Source organism: Antedon mediterranea, chromosome 10, assembly GCF_964355755.1.
Source record: "Antedon mediterranea chromosome 10, ecAntMedi1.1, whole genome shotgun sequence".
NCBI classification, from domain to species: domain Eukaryota; kingdom Metazoa; phylum Echinodermata; class Crinoidea; order Comatulida; family Antedonidae; genus Antedon; species Antedon mediterranea.
This window is the reverse complement of record NC_092679.1, coordinates 24,327,729-24,350,184: the sequence shown is the minus strand read 5'-3', so window position 1 is coordinate 24,350,184 and position 22,456 is coordinate 24,327,729. Positions and strand designations below refer to the sequence as shown.

Below are 22,456 nucleotides of genomic sequence, written 5' to 3'. Positions count from 1 at the left end.
ACGCTTGAATGATTGCAGTTTAACCTTTTGGTGACACAGAAATATCATATGATGAGGTCCTTTTTAACATTTTTCCCATTCAAATGATTTCTACCGTAAAAATAGATAAATAAAGCGACTAAATTTCAAGTAAAATCTACAAACATGTCGTCGGAAAAGTTTGAAAACTTGCAGGAAGACTACAACATATTATTTGACGATTTAAAAAAAAAAATAGACAACCGTATTTCACGGTGTTCAGGGGGTAAGCCAAACGGAATCCAGCCAAACCAAGATCAGCTGTGGTGATTCATTGGCAGAAAAGGCCAGAGCTAGCTAGCTAGGAGGCTAGGGCTAGACCTAGATTGCTAGTGTAGGCCTACAGTAGCTAGGTAGGCCTAGGAGGCTATGGTGTCTGTTTGTGTGTATTATTTGCCATCTGTAGAGAAATCTCTCTTGCCTTATAAGTTATGTTAAGGAAAATTGAAATGTTTTTAAAATAGTTACTTTTTTCAACAACACTGAACAGTCAATACCATATTAATTAATTCATTTGTTTAAAATTGTAGAAGAGAAGAAACAGTTGATAAGAGATGTGGAACGAGGCTTGGAAGAAGCTGGCGAAATGGTATTTGGATTTAATTGCGGTCTGACAAATTACCTCACCGAACCCTATGAACTACTACAGTGAACCCATGGCTCTACTCACCATCGTCTTTTCTTGCCATTTTCCATAATGGCTTGCCTCACTTTTTATGAAGTTTTCTTATAATAGAACCCATTTTTAGTTTTACTTTGTTCTGTTGCTTGTTTACTTGTTTACTTTGTTCTGTTTACTTGTTTACTTTGTTCTGTTTACTTGTTTACGTGATTACTTTGTTCTGTTTACTTGTTTACTTGATTACTTTGTTCTGTTTACTTGTTTACTTGATTACTTTTTTGTTCTGTTTACTTGTTTACTTGTTTACTTTGTTCTGTTTACTTGTTTACTTTGTTCTGTTTACTTGTTTACTTTGTTCTGTTTACTTGTTTACTTTGTTCAGTTTACTTGTTTACTTTGTTCTGTTTACTTTGTTCTGTTTACTTGTATACTTTTTTCTGTTTACTTGTTTACTTTGTTCTGTTTACTTGATTACTTTGTTCAGTTTACTTGTTTACTTGTTTACTTTGTTCTGTTTACTTGTTTACTTTGTTCTGTTTACTTGTTTACTTTGTTCAGTTTACTTGTTTACTTTGTTCTGTTTACTTGTTTACTTGTTTACTTTGTTCTGTTTACTTGTTTACTTTGTTCTGTTTACTTTGTTCCGTTTACTTTGTTCTGTTTACTTGTTTACTTTGTTCTGTTTACTTGTTTACTTTGTTCTGTTTACTTGTTTACTTTGTTCTGTTTACTTGTACTTTTTAAGTGAAAAGAGTGTGCAAACACACACTATTTATTTTAAATAAATGTTATTTTATCCATGACTAATTTTGAGTGATATTGGTTTTTGTTTCAGCTTCATGATATGGAGGCAGAAGCTCGTCCAGCACCCGGTACCTACCGCACTAATATGAATCAGAAAATAAGAAATTATTCCAAGGAGTTAGAAAAACTTAAAAGAGATCTTGTGAGTTTCTTATTAACTCTATTGTTTATTTATCTAGTCAAGATTCGGGATTTGTTTTGTCATAATAATAAAAATTACAATAATACTTTATTTTTACACCTGGCCGGAGAAATGCAAACGTAAGTAAAGTATCTTACCTAAGGATAGAAGCAATGCAACAAATCACAATCTCACAATCATAACCAAACATGTGACAATTTGATCAATCAATTTTTTAAAAGAGACTGTGATGTTTGTTGCAAACAACTACGCAAATACAGAGTAAAGATTGCAAGTAAATGACCCAAAACATATGGCAAGTACCGCTAATAAATGCATGCTTAAATAAGTAAAATTTGTTTTTCATTGTAGAAAAGGATGAGCACATCAGCAGCTAGCGCTGAACTGTTCACTGGTGGCACATACCAGCGTGACAACGTAGACAATGAAATTACTGTAAATATAATTATGTTTTAAGTGATATTATTAGGCAACAGCTTCTCTATACAATTTAGCTAATTTATTTAAGAAGCCAACCAGTGTGGAGATCAGTCACAGCCACTCATCATTAAAGAAGAAGTCCCCCTCTTTGGTTTGCAAAAGAAATCTTGAAAAGAAGCTCATCTCGAAATCAAGCCCACTGGCCTATTTTCAAGATAGTTATAGGCTTATAGTCAGCAGCTAGCGCTGAACTGTTCACTGGTGGCACATACTAGCGTGACAACGTAGACAATGAAATTACTGTAAATATAATTATGTTTTAAGTGATATTATTAGGCAACAGCTTCTCTATACAATTTAGCTAATTTATTTAAGAAGCCAACCAGTGTGGAGATCAGTCACAGCCACTCATCATTGAAGAAGAAGTCCCCCTCTTTGGTTTGCAAAAGAAATCTTGAAAAGAAGCTCATCTCGAAATCAAGCCCACTGGCCTATTTTCAAGATAGTTATAGGCTTATTTTCGTGATAACTTTATTTAAATGTCGACAAAATGAATAGAAATGTTTTCCAAGCCCATCTAAAAAAAAGCCCATACAAGAGTCATAAAAAAATAAGCCCATGTCCTTCTTTTCAAGGTTATTACGGTATGTTAATGACATTTCACTTTTTCTTTAAAGTCTATGAAAACAAATCAAAGAAAAACCTTAATACAAGGAACAGAGTCTTTAAACCGTGCATCTGCAAGTGTAGACAGATCTCATAGAATTGCTGCAGAGACTGATGAGATCGGTGTTGGAATCATAGAAGAATTAGGTGGACAAAAGGAACAACTTATACGTACTAGAGATAAGGTAAGCATGAAATGTTTTGTAATAATCAAAAGTAGTATGATGATCACTAAATCACTAAGCTTGTATTGCTTGTTTACCTTTTCAGCTTGACAACATGGATGCTAATCTTGGGAGGAGTCGCAAAATATTAAATTCTATGGCACGGAGGTGAGAACTTTAAAATAAAATGTTGTCAGTGTTGTTTTATAAAGCAATACACTTATTTATCAGCATAATAAGAACAACAAATAATAAATATTTTTATTATATTGACAAACCTGTTTCAATTCTCCAACCTTGTTGCGTGTGATACAATTTGGTGTGGCTATTTCTACAAGGATATCAGTGACTCCCTTCAGCCGAGTAAATAACATTTTACAATCTTTAACATTTATTTTTTAGAGTCATGACGAATAAGATGATTTTAATGGCAATTATTTTGGGGGAACTCGTTGTTCTTGGAATTGTCGTCTGGTGGAAATTTTTCAAGAAATGAGGATGACACAATGTTTTTAATCAACTAATAAGATGGAGGCCAAAGTGTCTGCTTTTTACATTCCAAAGGCATGTGGCGCAGTGTGTTGGACGTTGTACTACTGATTGTAAGATCGTGAGTTTGAATGCAACTCTCGTCGCATCCTTAGGCAAGACACTTTACTTACGTTTGGCTCTCTCCACTCACGAATGTGTACCTGGTAACGTCAAGACCTAAGTTTGCGCTGATTACAAGCTGCATTATGGGAGTATGTTAAATATGTGTTTGATTTAAAAAAATGGCAGGGGTAATAATATGTTTAGCGCTTAGATGTTTCACAACATTAGGCGCTTTATAAATCCAGGAAATTATTATTATTATTAAAGAGGGTCTCGTCTTCCTTTTCATATTTGTTACTTTCTATCTTTTTGTACACTTATATATCAAAATAGTTCATTTCCATGAGAGAATATAATCATCAGAGGCTGTAGGTTACTGCACTAAGAGTGTAGATATATTACACTTCCACAAACAATGTTGGCAACCACATTTCTTGAACAAAGAGTAAATTATATGTACTATTGCACAGTACTTAGATAGAATGATGTAATTAAGTATTGTGCTTCAAAAAAATAAAGATGAATAAAATGAAACTTTGAATAGACCATTTTGTGGTGGTTTTCACTTTTACCAAAAAAAAAAACAATTAATGTTTTCACTTATTAAAATAAGACAAGATAAACAGTTTCAGACAATGGTTTGTCAGGTAAATTGAGTTTTTCAACTCTACAATTTTTTGTCAAAGTGACTAACTCTTTGTGAGATTGTTAATAGCTTATTCAAACTAAAATATTGTAAATAAAATATATTGTATATCGGAAATTTGTGTTTACTATTTATTTTAACTGGTTGAATGTATTTGTGTTTACTATTTATTTTAACTGGTTGAATGTATTTGTGTTTACTATTTATTTTAACTGGTTGAATGTATTTGTGTTTACTATTTATTTTAACTGGTTGAATGTATTTGTGTTTACTATTTATTTTAACTGTTTGAATGTATGTAATCAAATTAGAACGCAAATATTGCAACAATATCACCGACATTTTTCAAACATATATGCTTCTGCCACTTCCGTTTTCTTTCTTTTTTTTGTTAATCAATGTTGCTACATTGGTAGCGAAATGTCCGATTCATGCAAGATATTTTATTATGTTATGAATAAACGTTTATGGTAGTTAGTGTGTATGGCCGCACCGTCCCAGAATAAACATGTTTTAAACAGATAGGTTGTCGCCGATGGTTTTTGTCTGGTGTTAATGGAGAGTGAAATAAGATCAAAGAACATTAGAAGATTTCGATGTCTATACCAATTTTGAAATTGAAGCATACGAAGTCGAGTTTTTAAAGTAGAAAAAACCCCACCTAACATTTTGAAGTCGCATCTGGATAGTTGAAATGTTAACATTATCATAATTATGATGATATAGTAATAAGTATAAGTGCAATTCTGAGTTCTATTTTCATTATTAGCTCTGCCCAAACCATGGTGAGCTTAACTGGAGACTTCATATTTCAATAAATATTTTTTTTCAAAATTGTCCGTGCTCAGCCCCAATAGTGAAGACTCTTATATGACATTTCAAAATACTTTAGACCTTGCAGCTATTTCAAACAGTTTGGTATACCCTGCGTTGTTATGCAAATGAGTTTGAGCAGGTGTAATGGGGAAGATGGTATTGTTAGTCATACGCGGTGAACACGCCACAAATTAAATTTAAAAATTAAGTTTTTATTTTGTTAATCTTTATTAAAAATTCAAATCATGTAAAGATACAATTTTCCGGGAAGAAAATAAAGAAGCTCCCCTCCTTTAGTTTACAAAAGTATAAATCTCGAAATAAAGCCCATGTGGAAAGAGAAGCTTATCCGTTGAAAAGAAGCCACCGTACCCAAGCGTACTAAAAAAAAAGTGATGAACACATGGGCTCTTTTTGGGGTTTTATGGTGTCTATTTAATGGAAAAATGAATGGCATACACCTTTGTTTATGATTTAAGGTCCACTTGCCGAGCACTGACATTTTCAACCCTTTAAAAAAAAAACACAAAAAAAACAATTCATAAAAAAAAATCCATAGAAGTTCGAACCCCAGCTGATAGCACTCAAAACTGGGCATTACCCGTTAAGCCACAAAGGACATGACAGAACAGCTGATAATAATCTATTTATACGTGTATTACGTAATTCATCATTACGTAATTAATATCCTATTAACCTGGCTAAAACCAAGATGATCAGTTAGCTCAGTCGCCTGAGCGTCGAGTTAACAACACGTATGTCGTGGGTTCGATTCCCACGCTGGTCGGTGGGATAGAGTTAAGGCTATGCGAGCCACTGTGTTTGGGGTTCACAGATCATACGTCCCCCTTTCCACCACACACCATGAGGCGACAACATCAATGCATCTGGTGATGTGGTGGGAACGACCCCAAAAGGCTGTGGCAGGGCCTTAGTGCTGAGGCAGGGAGAGCACATTTACCATCTTTTTTTTTTGGTTCTCGCTAACTGCTTTGATGTTTTAAATTTTATGTTTAGCGCCCTCAATTTAATTTATTGTAAAAAAAAAGGAATTAATTCTCTTCGTTACGCGTTTAGAAGAGAATTTATATCTCATCGTAGTTTGGTATGCCGTGCGTTTGTTATGCAAATGAGTGTACACGTGTACAGTGGGGAAGATGCTATTGTTAGACATTTAGCAGCGTTACTAAAGTGCAATAGCTTTAAATTAAGCTAGAACAAGACAATAGCAATGGTGAAGACGATTATGATTTCAATATCATGTAATGTAAGATTATTATTATTATTTTATTCCTCTTAAATACCGTAACATTATTAGCAAAAGAATATAAGATAGACAAAATGAATTGTAGTCAAATATGCCTAAATACATATCATGCTAATATTGGTTATAAACCGCGTGCAACGCGACTCTACAGCTCACTTTGTCGGTCGGTTGTTCGGTCGGTCGGTTGTTCGGTCGGTCGGTCGGTCGGTCGGTCGGTTGGTTGGTCGGTAAACAGTAATTCAAATTTTAGCACACGACTGCAGCCATGTATATGGTCTTGTTTTGAGTCGATGTGATTAAAGCTGTTGTGTTTATCTTAATTATCAGTATCTTTAGAATTTATCGTCTCCTGAAATCACGTGGTGATAAAATAATTCACAGCCACTTGCAAATGACATTTATCAAGAGAATGTTCTTTATGTTTCTAATTTCCATCAGGAACAAGATGCAAATGATGAAAATACGTACGCATCTATCATCGGCTCAATTGACTTTGATAAACATCCCCACGATCTTCATATCTAAATTCCAATTTATTTTTAGTTTATTGAAATCCTACAATATTCATGAATAACAATCAAATATGATTTAGTTATAATTATAAATCACATATAAAGGAGCCTTGTAAAGCAGCCCTATGATGTGTAAACACTAATAATATCAATTGTTCAAGATCAAACGTTACTGAATATTTTCGTAATAATTGTTTAGAATATCTATAAGTGTAATACATACACACAATAAATAATCTGGTATATATCGTAAATTTAGCCTCTTTTTCTAATAAGCCATATATACAGAGGACAGTTTGCTAATTTCAAGATAATACTATTTAGGCCTATTATAATTTAATCAATATTATTAAGGAAACAAATCAGAAGTTAAAATATAAATTAATTAAACCAACACAGCCCCTCTACAGTAGTGAGATTAAAAGCGGCTCAGACCCCTTTAGAATATGAAAGTTTTTATGACAAATAAACATGAGACTAGATGAGTGATATCGGAGGATTAATTCGTCGATGGAAACGGCATGGACGACAGGACTATCACTGCCTTCTTCCGTACCCCAAATGTAACATGAGTAAGTAAGTATGAGGGCGCGATTAATGACTAAAATAGACCCTCACATATGCAGTAACATTTAATCTCATCGTGCACATGTAATAATTCGTATGGTTTTTTTGTGTTGGTGCCAAAATAATAGCCCGTCTATAACCGTCAACTTTATGATATTGTGATTTCATTACCAATCAACTACATTTTACATCCAATGCAATTGGATATGATATTCTTTATCATCTTGTTAAATATCTATCTAAGCTAATATTTGAAAAATATCTTTAACAATTATTTCAAATATATTGAAAAAAACATTGTTTACTGCGTTTTGTAAATAAAATGAAATAATAACCCGGATGTTACTGTTAACCATTTACAGTCTGTAAGTCAACATAAATAATTAATTATTATACAGTAATGATGTTGGAACAAACTGTTTATACATACAACACATACAAGACACTCGTAAATACTTATCTTAATCATTATAATAGGCTAATTGTTACAATAATATTGACATTTAGTTATAATTATTGTGTATATATTTGATCTCTTTCTACCTCTTTAATCTTCAATTAAAGGAAACAATGACAAACTTATGAACGAATAAAAAATGGTGTGAAGGTTCCATGGACTGCTGGTGGAAACTGAAAGATAATCGTTATCAATAGAAACATTTCAATTCTTTCTTTTGTATGATTTTGTTAAAAACAATATGTTTTCTGAATTTAAGAATAAATAAAATTTGCATAACAGCACTTCACTTAAAAATACAATTGATTACATATCGAAATACTCATATATATATATATTTTGCTATGGATATACTATGTCATCATGGTATTCCAAAAAAAAAGATGAATTCATTATTGTTTATTTATACCTTTTCTATGAATGTGTCACTACATGCCATCCTTATTCGTTCAGCAGTTGCTGGACTGTCCAATCGAAAACTTCCCTCTATACCACAATCCTTTCTTGAAGCCAGAATAGCTTCTTTTATTGCAAAGAAAACGGACCCTGCTAAGAAAAGAGGAGGTTCACCAATCGCCTGTGAAAGAAATATGGTAGAGTAGGCTTAACATCCTTCTTGTAATTGGCGTTCAGATGAGTTATTTAATTTATTCTGTTAATTATGGTGAGAATTATAAACCCATCAACTTATATTATAAAGTAGTTGTTGTGACGACGTTACTATTGATTCGATGGAATGTAGTAACAGAATTTTGAAACTCAAGTTAATTAATTATTGCGTCTTTTTAGACAAAACGGAGACAGAATGTAAATTAATGTAAAAAAATATTAAAAGGAGGGAAAACATGAAAGAAATTCCACAATTAATAGTAACAAATATTAATTGTGATGTTTTTATTTATTTAAAAAAAATATTTTTAACTTAATTGATTACCTTTGATGAACAAACTACTTTTGTATGAGGTACTCCATCAAGCAAACTAACATTGAATTCAACAGGAATATCAGTAAAACTTGGTATCTTGTAAAACCCTGGTCCCTTTGTCATTAGTTCGCCACTAGGACTCCAGCGGTGCTCTTCTAGCGTAAATAAGCCGTAACCTTGTATAAAACCGCCCTCGATCTGTGTATTATATGATGGAGTATATAATAATAATTATTCTTTACTCCATGAAAAAATTCATTTAATTTACAAACTTTATATGATCTGAATTTGAAATACGTCATATTAATGAAGTCAAGTTTTAACAACTTAGCTATAGATGGATTTGAAAACATAATATGACATTTTTACCGTAAAATTATTTCTTTAATTCGCATCAACCAAAAGAAACAAAAATGTACATTAATTAAGAAAACACATTATATTATTATACCTGTCCGATATCAATAGCGGGGTTGATACTGTCTCCAACATCCATGACAATATCAGTACGCAGCACCACGTGATCACCTGTCAGACAATCAATTTCAACTTCGGAAACCGCCGCACCGCTTGTAAAGTAGTGAAACGGTTCACTTCTTAACGGCGTTCTTTTACAATCAAACATTAGTAAAGTCATATCACACAAGAACGAATGTAGGTTATAAATTTAAATTGCATTACAAATTGCACAAAATATATACCGTATGAAATAATGATGGAAATGCTTTTTTTTTTGTATATAATTATTATTCTTTTTCAAAGATTTTGCGTTTAGTCCCTTTTCATCACCCATATACTTTAAATGTCATACTTGAAATCAAACAAACTCGTATATAAATACTAAACATTAGCTCTATTGTAATTTAAAACTGGATGAAATGTTCATAAACCTTTTTTTAAAATGAAGAAGCTATGTGTTTTATATGTTATACCAGAAAAGAGTGAAATAGGTTAATACCTACTTGTAAAATCCCGTAGCAAACAAGCTAACTCGATCTTTGTAGGCTGCTGCAATCTATTAGATAGTAATGAATACAATTTTACAATACTGTTTTATTACCTAGAGAATTAACATAAAAAAGGGCTAGTTCTTGAATTTAGTAGACCTACATGCTAGTTTGTGTTGTAAGTTTTCAAACTGTTTTATTACGTTTAAGGGGTGCAGCTTATTGTTATCATTATTTATAAGAATTTAAAGAAATGTTTCTACACGTCTGTACATTTCATAAAACATTCATACGTTTTATCACCGTAAAAATGTGGACAAATGAATGTTTACGCTCTACTGTCGACGTCATCAAAACTAAAACTAACATGGTACTTTATTAAACATATAAACAAATAGGACGTCATCCGTATATAAAGCTCCGACGCTTGGGTACGACGCAACTCAAGAGTGCACGCAAATAATCACGATTTAACCAATTACTTGCGTTGCGCTACGTCCTAGAGAGAACCAAGCGTTAACGTTTACAAAGTTAAGTCTTCCGCTGCAACAGTCCATATTCAGTCAACAATACTTCTTTAGATGTAGCTGTTATATGCAGATATACAGCTGCACTATGCAATCTACTGTAAACAATGCATGGAATGGTGGCCATAGAAATTACAGTAGCTAGGAAGTTGGTGATAATTTTGTTTTAATTTAGCAAGTATGCCTAAATTACTATTATTTATATTCTTACATTGGATTGGCATGATAATTGTTTGTGGATTATATAAACATTAGCAAGATAAGATCAACGTTATACGAAGAGTTAAATCAGGTAAGACAAGTTGCTTTAATTATTACTATTTGAGCTTACCCAATCACTCCATGTTTTGTTAGGTTCCTTTTTTCTGTATGGTTCAAGTCGGTTGTATAGTTTTTCGCATGCGATCTTTAAAAAAAGTAAATATTTTGTATTGTAAACACTTAGATTTTCTTTTGGAAATAGTAAGCAACCACAATAAACAACAAAGTGATTTCTCATTGACGGGCTGTTGAGTTGTGAAATTTGCAAAAAAAGTCACATTTGTGCAAATAACCACGTTAGTGCAAACATGGCACCCTGAAATGCAAACATCACTTCTAGTATTACATATATTACTTTGGTAGCATATGCCAAGACATTGCTTGGTAAGTAGGCCTACTAATACCAATAAGAATACAATGGAACTCTAATGTACAGTGTGACGAGCACTAACGTGAAACTATTAATTTGGATTATTTTTTACCAAACTAAATGTAACGGTTCATTCGAATATACAGAAAAAAGATCAGATACCAAGTACAGTTTTATTGAAGTTTAGAAGGAGAAAAGTCACATTTTACCATACATAGAGAATCAAATCACCTTAACAGCCATCCCGTTTAGATCTGAGCTAATGCTTCCAGCAGTTGGAGAAGCATTCGGAACTGTGTTTGTTGACGTTTCATATGTGAAAATCTGATCAGATGGAATTTTTAACGTGCGACTTGCGACTTGAAGCATTTTGGTATACAACCCCTGTCCCATCTCAACTTCACCGTGAGACAGTAGAACACTGCCATCTTGATAGATAATCACAAATGCTCCTGCCTATAAACAAGAATATTAATATTTGGGATGTAAAACTGTTAACCATCTAACCATCTCGGCTTAGAAATTCAAACGTTTACTAATACAATAATTCTATTTGACTAAGCAAGATCTAAATGTCACTTAGAAATGCTTGGTTGTCGTTAAATTTTTTAAGTTTGTTTGTTTGTTTGTTTTTATTTCTTGCTCATATAAAAATAACAGTGGTACAGGAATATATATATAAGTGGTTCCTAAGTGCAGTGTAATTATTGTTTATTAATGATAGCTTAACATTATTCATATGCATTGCAGTAAAACCAACTCCATATAAAAGTGGAATTATAGATAAACCTCTTTTTCTCCATCTATTTGATCTAAATTAATAATAAAAATATTAAGAACATTATTAAAATTATAATGTATTAACATTTTAAGATTCAGTAATATAATAATACTTACAATCTATACATTAACAAGCATTTAAATATATTTGCAACAGGCTAGGGTTTAAAATTGGTTCAGCTTTTCTTAGAATATAAAAGTATAAATTAATAAAATGTTCTATTATAGATGCAACCTATTCTATCAATAAATGAGACGCATGCACAAATGATATATACTGTTTTTATAGTAACTAAACGTTTGCCTTTTATGGACAAAGGTTATAAAGGTTGTACTGAGCTTCCAATGTTTCGTCACAAACGACAGTATCATTCAATATAACGGTGAAAGTAGTGATCTAATTGTTTTAAGAACTTTATACAATGTTCCTTCCTTTCACCAACATTTTTACCTGGTTTAACGCCAAAGAAAAATTTCTAAAAAATATTAATTTAGGAACCAGATTAATTTATTCCAATGTAATAAGTAATCTATATTCGTAATAGATAGAGGGTGCGAAATAGTAAATTTGAATTATACTTGTTCAATTCAATTCAATTCAATTTATTGAGATACATCATTGTGAAATAATATTACAGTGTGTTATTTAAAAAAAATTAGAATGCACTTATGCTGGAGAAACATAAATAAGCCAAGAGGGCTTTAAGGCTAGTTCTACCAGAAAAAAAATAATTCAAAAAGTATATATAATAAATGTTTCAAAAGTAGTCAATAAATAAATAAATAAATGAAAATAAAATATGAATAAATAAATAAATAACAAGAATAAGAAAAAATAATAAAAAGATAATAAAAAATGTAAGCTACATACACAAGCACAACAAGACACAGGACAAAAACACGTGGCAGAACGAGGACAGAAGGGACGAAGACGCGGGACGAAGACGCTGGACAAGAGTTAAAAAACTAGGTTAGAGGATAACGACTTGTAGTAACATAAATCAGTGGATTGATGCTGGGGAGGGGGAGAGGTATACGTATATAGAATTGAAAATAATTGCTAAAATAACAATATAGTTTGTTGTAGTACCATCCTAGCAACCAACCTAGAAAGCATATTATACTGCAAACTCTTATTAGTTGATAATTACCAAGTACATGTGTGTGGCTACTACCCATTCTTTAGGTCTACTGGAATATCAGTAGGCCTAGTTGTTTAATAATAATAATAATAATAATAGATAATATATTTATACAGGATAAAACAATCAGATAACAGTGTATCTGTTTTACATTGTGGTCCTGTCTTAATCAAAATATACAAAAGAGAAACTTAATTAAATATAATACAGTGTTTATGAAAAGAAATGAGATTTGTATCTAGCCTTAAAGGACGTAATTGTTGGTGCCGATTTAATATTAATTGGTAAACTGTTCCATCTTTTTGCGCCTGTAACTTTAAAGGACGAATTCATTTTACTAAGGGTGTATTTTGGTATTAATTGATAGTGGTTTAAACTTTATACATGTCCTTATTCCAATTAATATTAACAATACCAACAAATTGATACCGATTTGCTAATACAAAGCTGACCTGTTGAATTCAGCTACTTTTGATTGCCTGACTTCGTAATCACTTTTCTCTAAGCATTCATCCCAACACCTCTTTACCAAATGTACGTCATCAACCTTTTGATTGTAATATGTCGATTGGCCTTGTTGGAGAAAGTTTAACTCTCGTACCTGAAAAATACAGTTTGATTATATAAACATACATTATTAAATTAGTATGTTATATAATATGTTTTAAACTACATTCCTTTTTGATAAGATCAACTGTAAACCAATTTGATTATTTTAGATTTTACTTTTATCCATTTACCAAAGTCTATCTTAGTTGCCATTGGGGTTCATGCATAAGCGTCAACTTGAATTCCTGAGTGGCAGTACCAAATTCTTCTAGCATCGGTATTGTAATACATGATTGTGTCGGGCCAAGAAAACATTTATCTACTTTTACTTTTTGTAACACTCTTTTTTAAACATCCATGACAGTTTTTTTTTTCTCAAATGGTTCTTTTTTTTTAAAACTATTTAAAAATATTTTTTTCCAATTCAAGTGTAGATTTTACGCGTGTATTTATTTTTTTTGAAGAATATAAAAAAGAAATTTTCAAACGATGGCCCACCGTTTTCTGTCTTACACCACACGACAATGATATTTCAGTCATCACGTTTTCTATAATCAGAAATGCTTGTGGACGTCCAAATCCTCTGAAGGCTGTGTTGGACGGTATGTTTGTCTTACAGCAGTATCCACAAGCGTCCGCATTAGGAAGGTGATATGCATTTTGTAAATGATCCAAAGCTCTTTCCATGACCTTGTGAATACAAATGAAAAACATTGTATTTTACATTTGACCCCCACACCTAGCGATAGGCCTACTATTTGTTGAATCTTTTATTGAATAGATCTTTTCAACTTTAGGGATTGATACATTTTAATATGTTTGATGTGATAGAGCTAGTTACAAATCATTACGCATGATTTAATTACTAATACATTCTAATGAATGACGTAATTCAGATACGGAATATATATATAAGAAATATTTGTAATCTGTGTTCATTACAAGTACAGGGTATGATATGCTATTGTATTGTTGACCAACATAATTTTAAGTTAACAGTATTTTTTAAAATTGTAACGTGTCTAATGAACATGCTAATGATCAAGGAAATTAGGAATATTACCATAACTGACATATCCGTAGAATTTCCTGAATTAGCATATAAGCAAATCTTCAGTGCTTGTATTTTACCATCATTGGAGAAGCCAACTTTATAACGTCCAAGAAAAGCATGTCTGGTTCCCGTACTCGTCATATCCTCGTCCCGGTCAAGCATACACCTCACTGGTCGCCCAACTCTAAATAAAGAGGTGTGCATAACATTTGATACAGTTTATTTAAACAGTTTTAAGGTGTGCCTAAATTCGTAATAAATTTATTTTGTTATTTTAGAGATTCAGATTAATAAATCAAGTTACCTTTTGGCTGCAACAGCAAGAGCAGCAGATAAGTTGCAACTTCGAGTTTCTTTTCCGCCAAACGCACCTCCAAGTCGCTTAGTCCGAATATTAACTTTGTGATATTTCACTCCCAATACATTAGCAATTGTAATCTGTAAATATAATCAATGTATCTGATTGTTTTCGTAAATACGTAATTTCGTTTATACTTATATATATATATATATATATACCTTAGATCTATTCATAACTGACTCAAATACTACATACATTACTGTTAATATAAAACTAGTTTATATAAGTGTATTTTACCTGGGCTAACTGCAGATCCTGAGTGGCCGAAAATACTTCCATGAAATCTTCTTCTTGCTTCGGTATTGCGATACATGATTGTGTCTCCAAGTAGAAATGCTCCTGTTCGCCCACTCGCATTTCACCCTCAATTATTTGGTCTGAACTTTCAAACCCATTTGAAACGTTACCTTTTTCTATTCTTTGTATTGGTTCAAAATAACTTTCTTTTGCTATAGCATCCTGAAAATTAATATAGTTTTGTAATGTGCTTGCAATGTGCAACGTTCCACGTTAAATAAAACAATGTAGGCCTACAGTAGCCTAATTTATACTGATTAAGGGTCTCCACTCGACAGTGAACTAGTTCATTTTGGAGGTGTCCTGTTTTATGTTTATGTATTTCACTATCTTATATTGAGAATTCAAGAAAATGTTTCCTTATTCGTTCCTTCTGTAGGTTATTCTTATTTCCAACCTCTCTCGAATTACAACTATAAACTCAATCGGATTATGTTTGAAAATTGACATGAATAATTTCTGATACTACTGTACATACTTCGATAGATATTATAGGCTCCAAATCCTGGTACTCTACACGGACCATCCTAGCGGCTCTCTGTGCAATTTCCTTATCATCTGCTACAATTGCCCCAATGTACTGACCAACACAAGTTACCTTATTGTAAAGATATAAGACTGGTAACATGATTTTTTTTTTAGGTATTTTATAATTTATTTTTATCAACAATGATAGTTTTAAACTAGGTAAAACTCATATCTTTTTTATATTTAAAAATGTATCTACTTTCCAGAACAATAAAACATAACATAAATTGTCAGAGAGAAACTAATAATTAGTAAGTAAATAAAGGCTATTAAACTGTATGTTGTCATTGAATGTGAACATTTAGAATCTTACTTTATCAGTTGCAAAAAGTTCTTCATCTTGTACGACATCACCTATCAAGTTACTTCCAGGGACGTCTTTGTGATCAATAAAAACATGCACACCACGCATGCTCAATGCCGATGTAGCGTCAACGCATCTATTGTACATTATTAAAATAACAAGATGTATACTGTTACTGAAGACTGTGCTTCGAACGAGTACAAATTTCCAAATCATAAGATAAGATAAGATAAATATTTATTGTCATGAACACAACAAGGCGAACATGAAATTTGTTTTCCTTGATGCTTGAAAACAAATACAATATATAAAACATTAAAAATATCAATAGATACATAATAATATTAGTAAAAACTATCTTTGAATTATTGAGTTGGAAACATGTATTTCATATTACAATTCAATTCAAGTATCTCTGTTGCACATGCATATAAAACTAGTCACGCTCTATCGTAGGCCTACTAATAGATCTTCACATTTATAAATTGATTAACTTCTAGTTATTATATGTGGGTTGTTTATGATTTTATATAAAGTACAGTACACCATCCCAGATTATACATTTTTTAAATTTAATATTGTAAATAATTTGTAATACAAATACAAGAATATTTTGTCGTATTACATAATGCTTAATATACTCTGCTGATAACTGTAATATTTAAACCACATCGTAACAAATAACTTACTTTATTTTTGCATGGGCCTTCTGACTGAATACAACGGCCATATAAAGTTCATCTATCAGAAATAAAAAATCAATCAATATTTATATGAATTATTATATCACACACAATTAGAATTTCTTTCATTTATGGTTTTATTTATAAATCATTAACATAACCGCCATTTTGGATTCAAGTCCAAAACAGTATACAACTTCATATCGCCTAGTAGCAAAAATCAGGGGCGGGTACAATACGAAACGCCGGTGTTGACGTCCCGGTATGTGACTATGAACTATAATTCTATTCGATGTAGGAAAACATTATTACTTCGTTCGTTATACAAATAATCTTACTTTTAAGCGCAATAATGTCATCAACGTAGATAGCCTCGCCTGTTGCCTGCTGATAAGCTGATAGGTGAACTAATGGTCTCCCTACTGGATCAATTGGTGACTGGTTGTTAGAAACCTCCTGAAATAGATCATAATGTCTGATCGTCAACAGATGTTGTGTACTGTCGTCGGTCGCATGATGAGTATGTCTTGGACTTTCGTTACACGGGAAAATACGGGTTAAACCAAATTACTATTTAATTGGGATATATTGTTCACCAACTGAAACTGAGACGTGATTGTGATTCGGAAGAATCCAGCAACAGTAAGACATTGCTTACCTGAAACATCTGAGTGCTTTTGGCTTCATCTCTTTTGAAAGGAAGCGTTGCTGACGTGTAAGATAGTGGTGCATTCAGACTATTCATTTCTTGATTTACACCGAGGTAAAACTTAAAAAAGAAACTTAGGACAAGTGACTGTCTGTATTCAGTCATACCACCTGGAGCACCAGGTGCAAGAGTCATCTCCTTGGCAAGTGAAGCTATAACATCATCAAATAACGACTGATCCCACATCCTTAAAATAAACAGGATACGTTAAAATAGATAGATAGATAGATAGATAGATAGATTGCCCGTTTTCATTAGCTATATGATTCATTAAATGTTTCAAAACTATTTCAATACTAATGTAATAGAACCTTTTTTTGTGAGCGGAGAAAACCTAGGCTTTCGGGTATTGGGCATATGTTATGATAATTCTTTAAACCGAAATTATATTCAAGATAATTTTCATCGTAAATTATATCTCTCGCGAACCCTTATTTAAATTTTAAACAAAAACCCTAAAATTGTTATATAATGGATCTATTGTTTTTTTACACAAGGTAAAAATCGTTATGAGCTATAGGCTAGTTAGTTACATCACTTCGATGCTGGTTATACCTTCCAATCATCATGTCCATTGTTTGCTTTGCCATCTTTGTAGTGGGCGCCATTCCTCCAAAAGCCATTGAAGAGTCATGAACAACTCCTTCATGTAGATCAACTCTGAATGCAGCATTCACTATTGCTATGTCGTCATCACGACGATGTGCTTGCTTGAACGCTTTGAAGTGTTCAGTCTGCGCAAACAAAAACAACAAACAAAACTAAATTAGAAATAAGTAGAAATACATCAACATTTTAGAAAAATCGATTGGTTTGATGGCTTAGAAAAATCTTATGACCAAAGTTGTCTTGTAAAGTCTAGTTAATGTATTTGCAACATTTTGGTTTACCTTTTTAGTATATGGAATATGTATTGAAACAAGCGTTTCATTTGGTTTCATTGCATTCTGTCTGTAACCAGTAAAGAAATTGTCTGCAATTCGTAATGAACGATGCACACCTGCGTAAAAATTAATAATAATGGAAAGACTGAGAAAGACTTTTTGTTCAATCTCCATAATATAGGAGATTGTATTATTGTAAAGTTTCTACTGATTGGCTAGTTGGGTTGCTAAGTCAAAACTGCGCATGCGAAGCTAAGAAAAATGTTGTTGGGGGTCCAGATCGATCGATCTCAGATTAATACAAATCCTTCTCTCTAATCTATCCATGTTTTAACCAAGTACACTCAATGAGCCAATTTGAAGAAATAACCAGCTGCAATACAGAAATGAAACAGAGCGTTGCTTTTTGGCTGTAATGATGTAACTAGCGAATACCTTTTGTATCAGCAAATTCAAGAGTACATCCAGCAGCCATCAGTATTGGGTTTAGGTCAGATATTGGACTTCCAGTAATTATATTTCCACCAATACCCTGAATAAGTGAATCAAATTATTACTTGGAATTTTAGTTTACTTCTGGTATTTTTTTAAAAGAAAACGCCTGTCAGAATATCCAACACGCACATAATTCTGAAGCAAAATTGTGATAAAAGTGTATTTTTTAGTTGTCTTTTCCTTTCATCCATATTTTCAATTTGTATGATAACATTTATAGGTTATAATTGGTGTTAAGGTAGTGTAGGCCTACTCTGTGTACACAATGTAGACCTACTTCAAGGCTATTAGTTATAGTAATATTGTTGTCTGTTTTACTTAATAGTGCAGAACCTGCAGTCTTACCGCAACGTTTCTTATTTGCTGACCTGCAAACCAGTGAAGCATATCGACAATGGAGGCAAAACTTTTACATTGGTAATCTAATGGAAAGATAGAATGTATAAATCAGTTTCAGTAACAGTAGTTCTTTAGATTGTGAAGTTTTTAGTTTTCTGGATCTTTAAACAGTTTATGTGAGCTTACTGGAGTAATGAATGCATTTAAGACATATATTGACAAAAGTACAACACAACTTAAATCTTCTGTGAAAGTACCACTTACAATAATTTGCCAGTCAATATTCTACAGGTAGTATATTTACATAAGCCGTTCGCTATATTAACTATATTTGTTTTCTCTTACCTAGAAGTTTTCCCATTTCATCTTTGAAAAAATCCTCAATTCGTGACAATGTTACTGATGCTCCAATTCTTACACCTGTCTCACATGCAAACATTTTGTTTAAATCGGTCACGTGTGCTACAGAGACTAGTATAGGATATCGCATTTTCTTTAGTTTTATATCAACGCCTAGATAAAGAAAAAAAATAACGGTACAATTTTTCATTTGATTGCATTGGCCAGCCAACTTTGGTAGGCATATGCAGGTGTCGACAGATTATACATACCAACTTCGGTGTTTCCTGAAACCAGTTTTGAATTTGGAAATTGGCTTCTGACGTCAAAGAGTTGATCTAAAGTTACCGGCCTAATCCATGTCAAACCATTTCTTTCAAACTTTACAAGTTTTGGTTCTTCTTTTTCAAGCATCTTTGTAAAACAGATGATACAATTTTAACATTGTAATAAAAACTTTGAAAATAATTGAAATGAAAATAAACTTTGAATAACGTTAATTGAAGACCGATTATAATAAGTGTAATCATTGCAAAGTTGTTCGTGGAGTAGCCTTTAGCATTTAAAATTGAAGCACCGGGTCAATTGGGAAAAAGATGTATGTGTTCATTGTTTAGGGACTATTTTCTAAAGCATACAGATGATATAGTAAATTATTATCTAAGTTTCTATAATTAAACATTTTAGAGATTAACGTTACCAAAATTAGTTCTGGAGGAAAAATGATTTCCTTTGTGTGATCATATGCCTTGAATTCTGAAGGTTGAAAAAGTGTTGTGGATATCTGTAAAAGAATGATATTAGCAATCTCTTATTTTAAATCATCCTGTATCACTGATGTCTGTTTGTCCACTGTTAGATGAATTGCAACCGAAGTTGGCAACATTCGTTTCTTTTTTAATCTATCTTAATTTGTCACCTTATTGGCAAATTTGTAACTTAATTTGTCCAGGGACGACAACCACCATCTCTGGTAACATAGTCTATCCATTCCAACTTTCATAAATTAGTTTTTTTTTGTCATTCATAGTTCTCTGATGTTACCTCTTCTCTTAATATTTTGAGATTTGTTTTAAGTATAAGAGGAAATAATTTAGCTTCCCCTTATTATTTCTATTAAAATAAGTATTTTATTCAGCGCAATATTTCTGTTTGAGATTGAAAAATGTAATTTATATAAACATTTTATGGAAGATTATACATATTATGTTTAACCTATACAGTACCTGACGCTTTCCATTTGAATTTGTAGGTCTACAGCACTGTTCATCCTTCATTTGGCAACAGTTAACTTGTGCGTTTCTTTCACCAACATTTAGATTTTCCTTAAATAAGAGAAATTCAGTCAAATAACAAGAATAAAACATACATTTATTACAAAACTAGCATCTTTAATCTTCTCAAAATAATGTATTTGAAATGAAACAGTTAAAAAGAAACAAAAGAGGCAATTATTTTCTGAACATTGAACCAGTGTATCCATTTTCCTGAAATAAGAAAATAGGTTTAAAAATGAAATAAATTATAGGAAGTAAATGCCTTTGAAAATGTCCTATAGCCTTCCAAGATCGGTCGATATCCAGTACATCTGCACAGATTTCCCTGGAAGGTATCCTCAATGTCTGTCATTGTTGGTTGATGGTTGTTTCTCAAGAGAGTGTACATTGACATTACAATACCCGGAGTACAGAAACCACATTGAGATCCATGAGCTTTTGCAATACGTTCCTAAATCGAATAGAATGTATTTATCGTTCAAATATATAATATAATACTTCAAGAAATACTTTTATATGAAAAATTAATGTTGAGAAATAACAAAAAAATGTGTAAATAATGGAAAAAGATAGATGATCAAAGTATCGACAAAATAACAAAAACTACAGTTTAAGAACTTATATACCTGAACTGGGTGTAGTCCATCTTTTATGCGTCCAATACCTTCAACTGTCGTTACTGCCATCATGTGTACTTGACATATAGGAGTCAGGCAAGCATTTGCCGATATGTGGCTAACAAAAGAAAATCACATTCAGTGGTAGCGCAAGGATTGGCCCGATAGGAGGCGGGGCATAACCCATTGACGGCCCCCTTGGATGGATTCAATCTAAATAGGCCTACAGTTTAGTTTAATATATATTGTTTTAAAATGAGCCATACTGTAGCTATTATGAACAATTTATATCAATTTTTAAACATTTCTAAAATAACGTTATTGTGCATGGTTGATACTATAGTCTCATTTATTTGCGATGATTTAAAAATGTATTGGAAAATGAGCTTACGTTATTTTCTTAGTCAGCCTATCATAGCTTGATATCATAACAGTGCAGGCACCACAACCTCCCTCACCACAACCAAGTTTGGAGCCTGTCAGTCTTACTACGCATTGTTTTGTAAAGTATTGTTATAAACAGTAGTCATAAATTTAATAATACAATTATAATTTATCTTTAAATTTAATAAGTATATTTCTTGACGATTATACAATGTCAAGTTTCGATTTACACCAGTGTCATCAATTTGAAATCTATTTTAAACGCAAACCTGTGTCAGCTTATAACATTATCAAACGAACATTTAATAGAAATGTATCTGTAAGTACTTAAAAAGAACACATTTATTTTTGTCTAATCAGAGAAAATGAATTCAATCTAAATAAATTAACATAATATTATTCAGTAACATGTTTACTACGCTTAAACGTAGGTCTCGTCTACTGGTTTTATACACAATTTCCGCTTGTAGTAGTCTGTTGTTGTATATTTTCGTATTCGCATTATTTGTAATATTTGAATGTAATTTTATTACTTATTTTTAATAAAACCAGAATTGAATTAAAAACTAAGGATACATGTTAGACGTAGGTAACTAAGTAACGTCATATTTGGGTCAACTTTATCATCGGTAACCTAGAAATGAAACAAATACATGTTTAGATGTGTTTAGTACAAACATACATTTACGTCATAGTAGGACAATCATCAAAGACATGTTTGCATTTTATGAATACTAGCATCAGTAGTAATATTTTGTTGTGCTATATTATAATTGTTAGTTTTTCCATTACTATTAGGTATATATTAATCCTAATATATCTTAAAGTTGTATTAATTAATAATTAACTAGGTCTAAATAATACTCAATAATTAACAACTTACTTTTTGTCCATTACAGAAGAATATCAAGACAGCGTTTTCCTTGAGAGACATGATTGAATAATGAAATGAAGTAAGTCTTTTTTGATATGCATAGACTTTAAAACAA

General features: G+C 32.0%; 2 protein-coding genes across 2 annotated transcripts; one reads left to right on the top strand and one right to left on the bottom strand.

Annotated features, from left to right (window-relative positions):
- Positions 1–42: 42 nt before the first annotated feature.
- On the top strand, positions 43–4,574 carry LOC140060076 (vesicle transport through interaction with t-SNAREs homolog 1B-like). Its single transcript, XM_072106134.1, has 7 exons — positions 43–244; positions 549–607; positions 1,476–1,586; positions 1,938–2,021; positions 2,684–2,857; positions 2,943–3,004; positions 3,239–4,574. Exons 1-7 carry the CDS (start codon positions 145–147, stop codon positions 3,330–3,332), a joined length of 684 nt encoding a protein of 227 aa, XP_071962235.1. The 5' UTR covers positions 43–144; the 3' UTR covers positions 3,333–4,574.
- A 1,793-nt stretch (positions 4,575–6,367) lies between these two features.
- LOC140061341 (xanthine dehydrogenase/oxidase-like) lies at positions 6,368–22,456 on the bottom strand. The gene is made up of 31 exons (XM_072107850.1): positions 22,351–22,456; positions 22,044–22,101; positions 21,475–21,571; positions 21,093–21,201; positions 20,729–20,917; positions 20,416–20,514; positions 19,890–19,973; positions 19,462–19,603; positions 19,196–19,363; positions 18,857–18,933; positions 18,452–18,548; positions 18,023–18,132; positions 17,688–17,866; positions 17,082–17,319; positions 16,762–16,879; positions 16,430–16,481; positions 15,750–15,876; positions 15,387–15,506; positions 14,849–15,070; positions 14,555–14,688; positions 14,260–14,434; positions 13,695–13,886; positions 13,100–13,248; positions 11,456–11,537; positions 10,957–11,181; positions 10,426–10,500; positions 9,583–9,635; positions 9,072–9,228; positions 8,630–8,818; positions 8,105–8,272; positions 6,368–7,868 (listed from the first exon to the last, which is right to left on the bottom strand). The coding sequence occupies exons 1-31, from the start codon at positions 22,399–22,401 to the stop codon at positions 7,818–7,820; spliced, it is 3,987 nt and encodes a 1,328-aa protein (XP_071963951.1). The 5' UTR covers positions 22,402–22,456; the 3' UTR covers positions 6,368–7,817.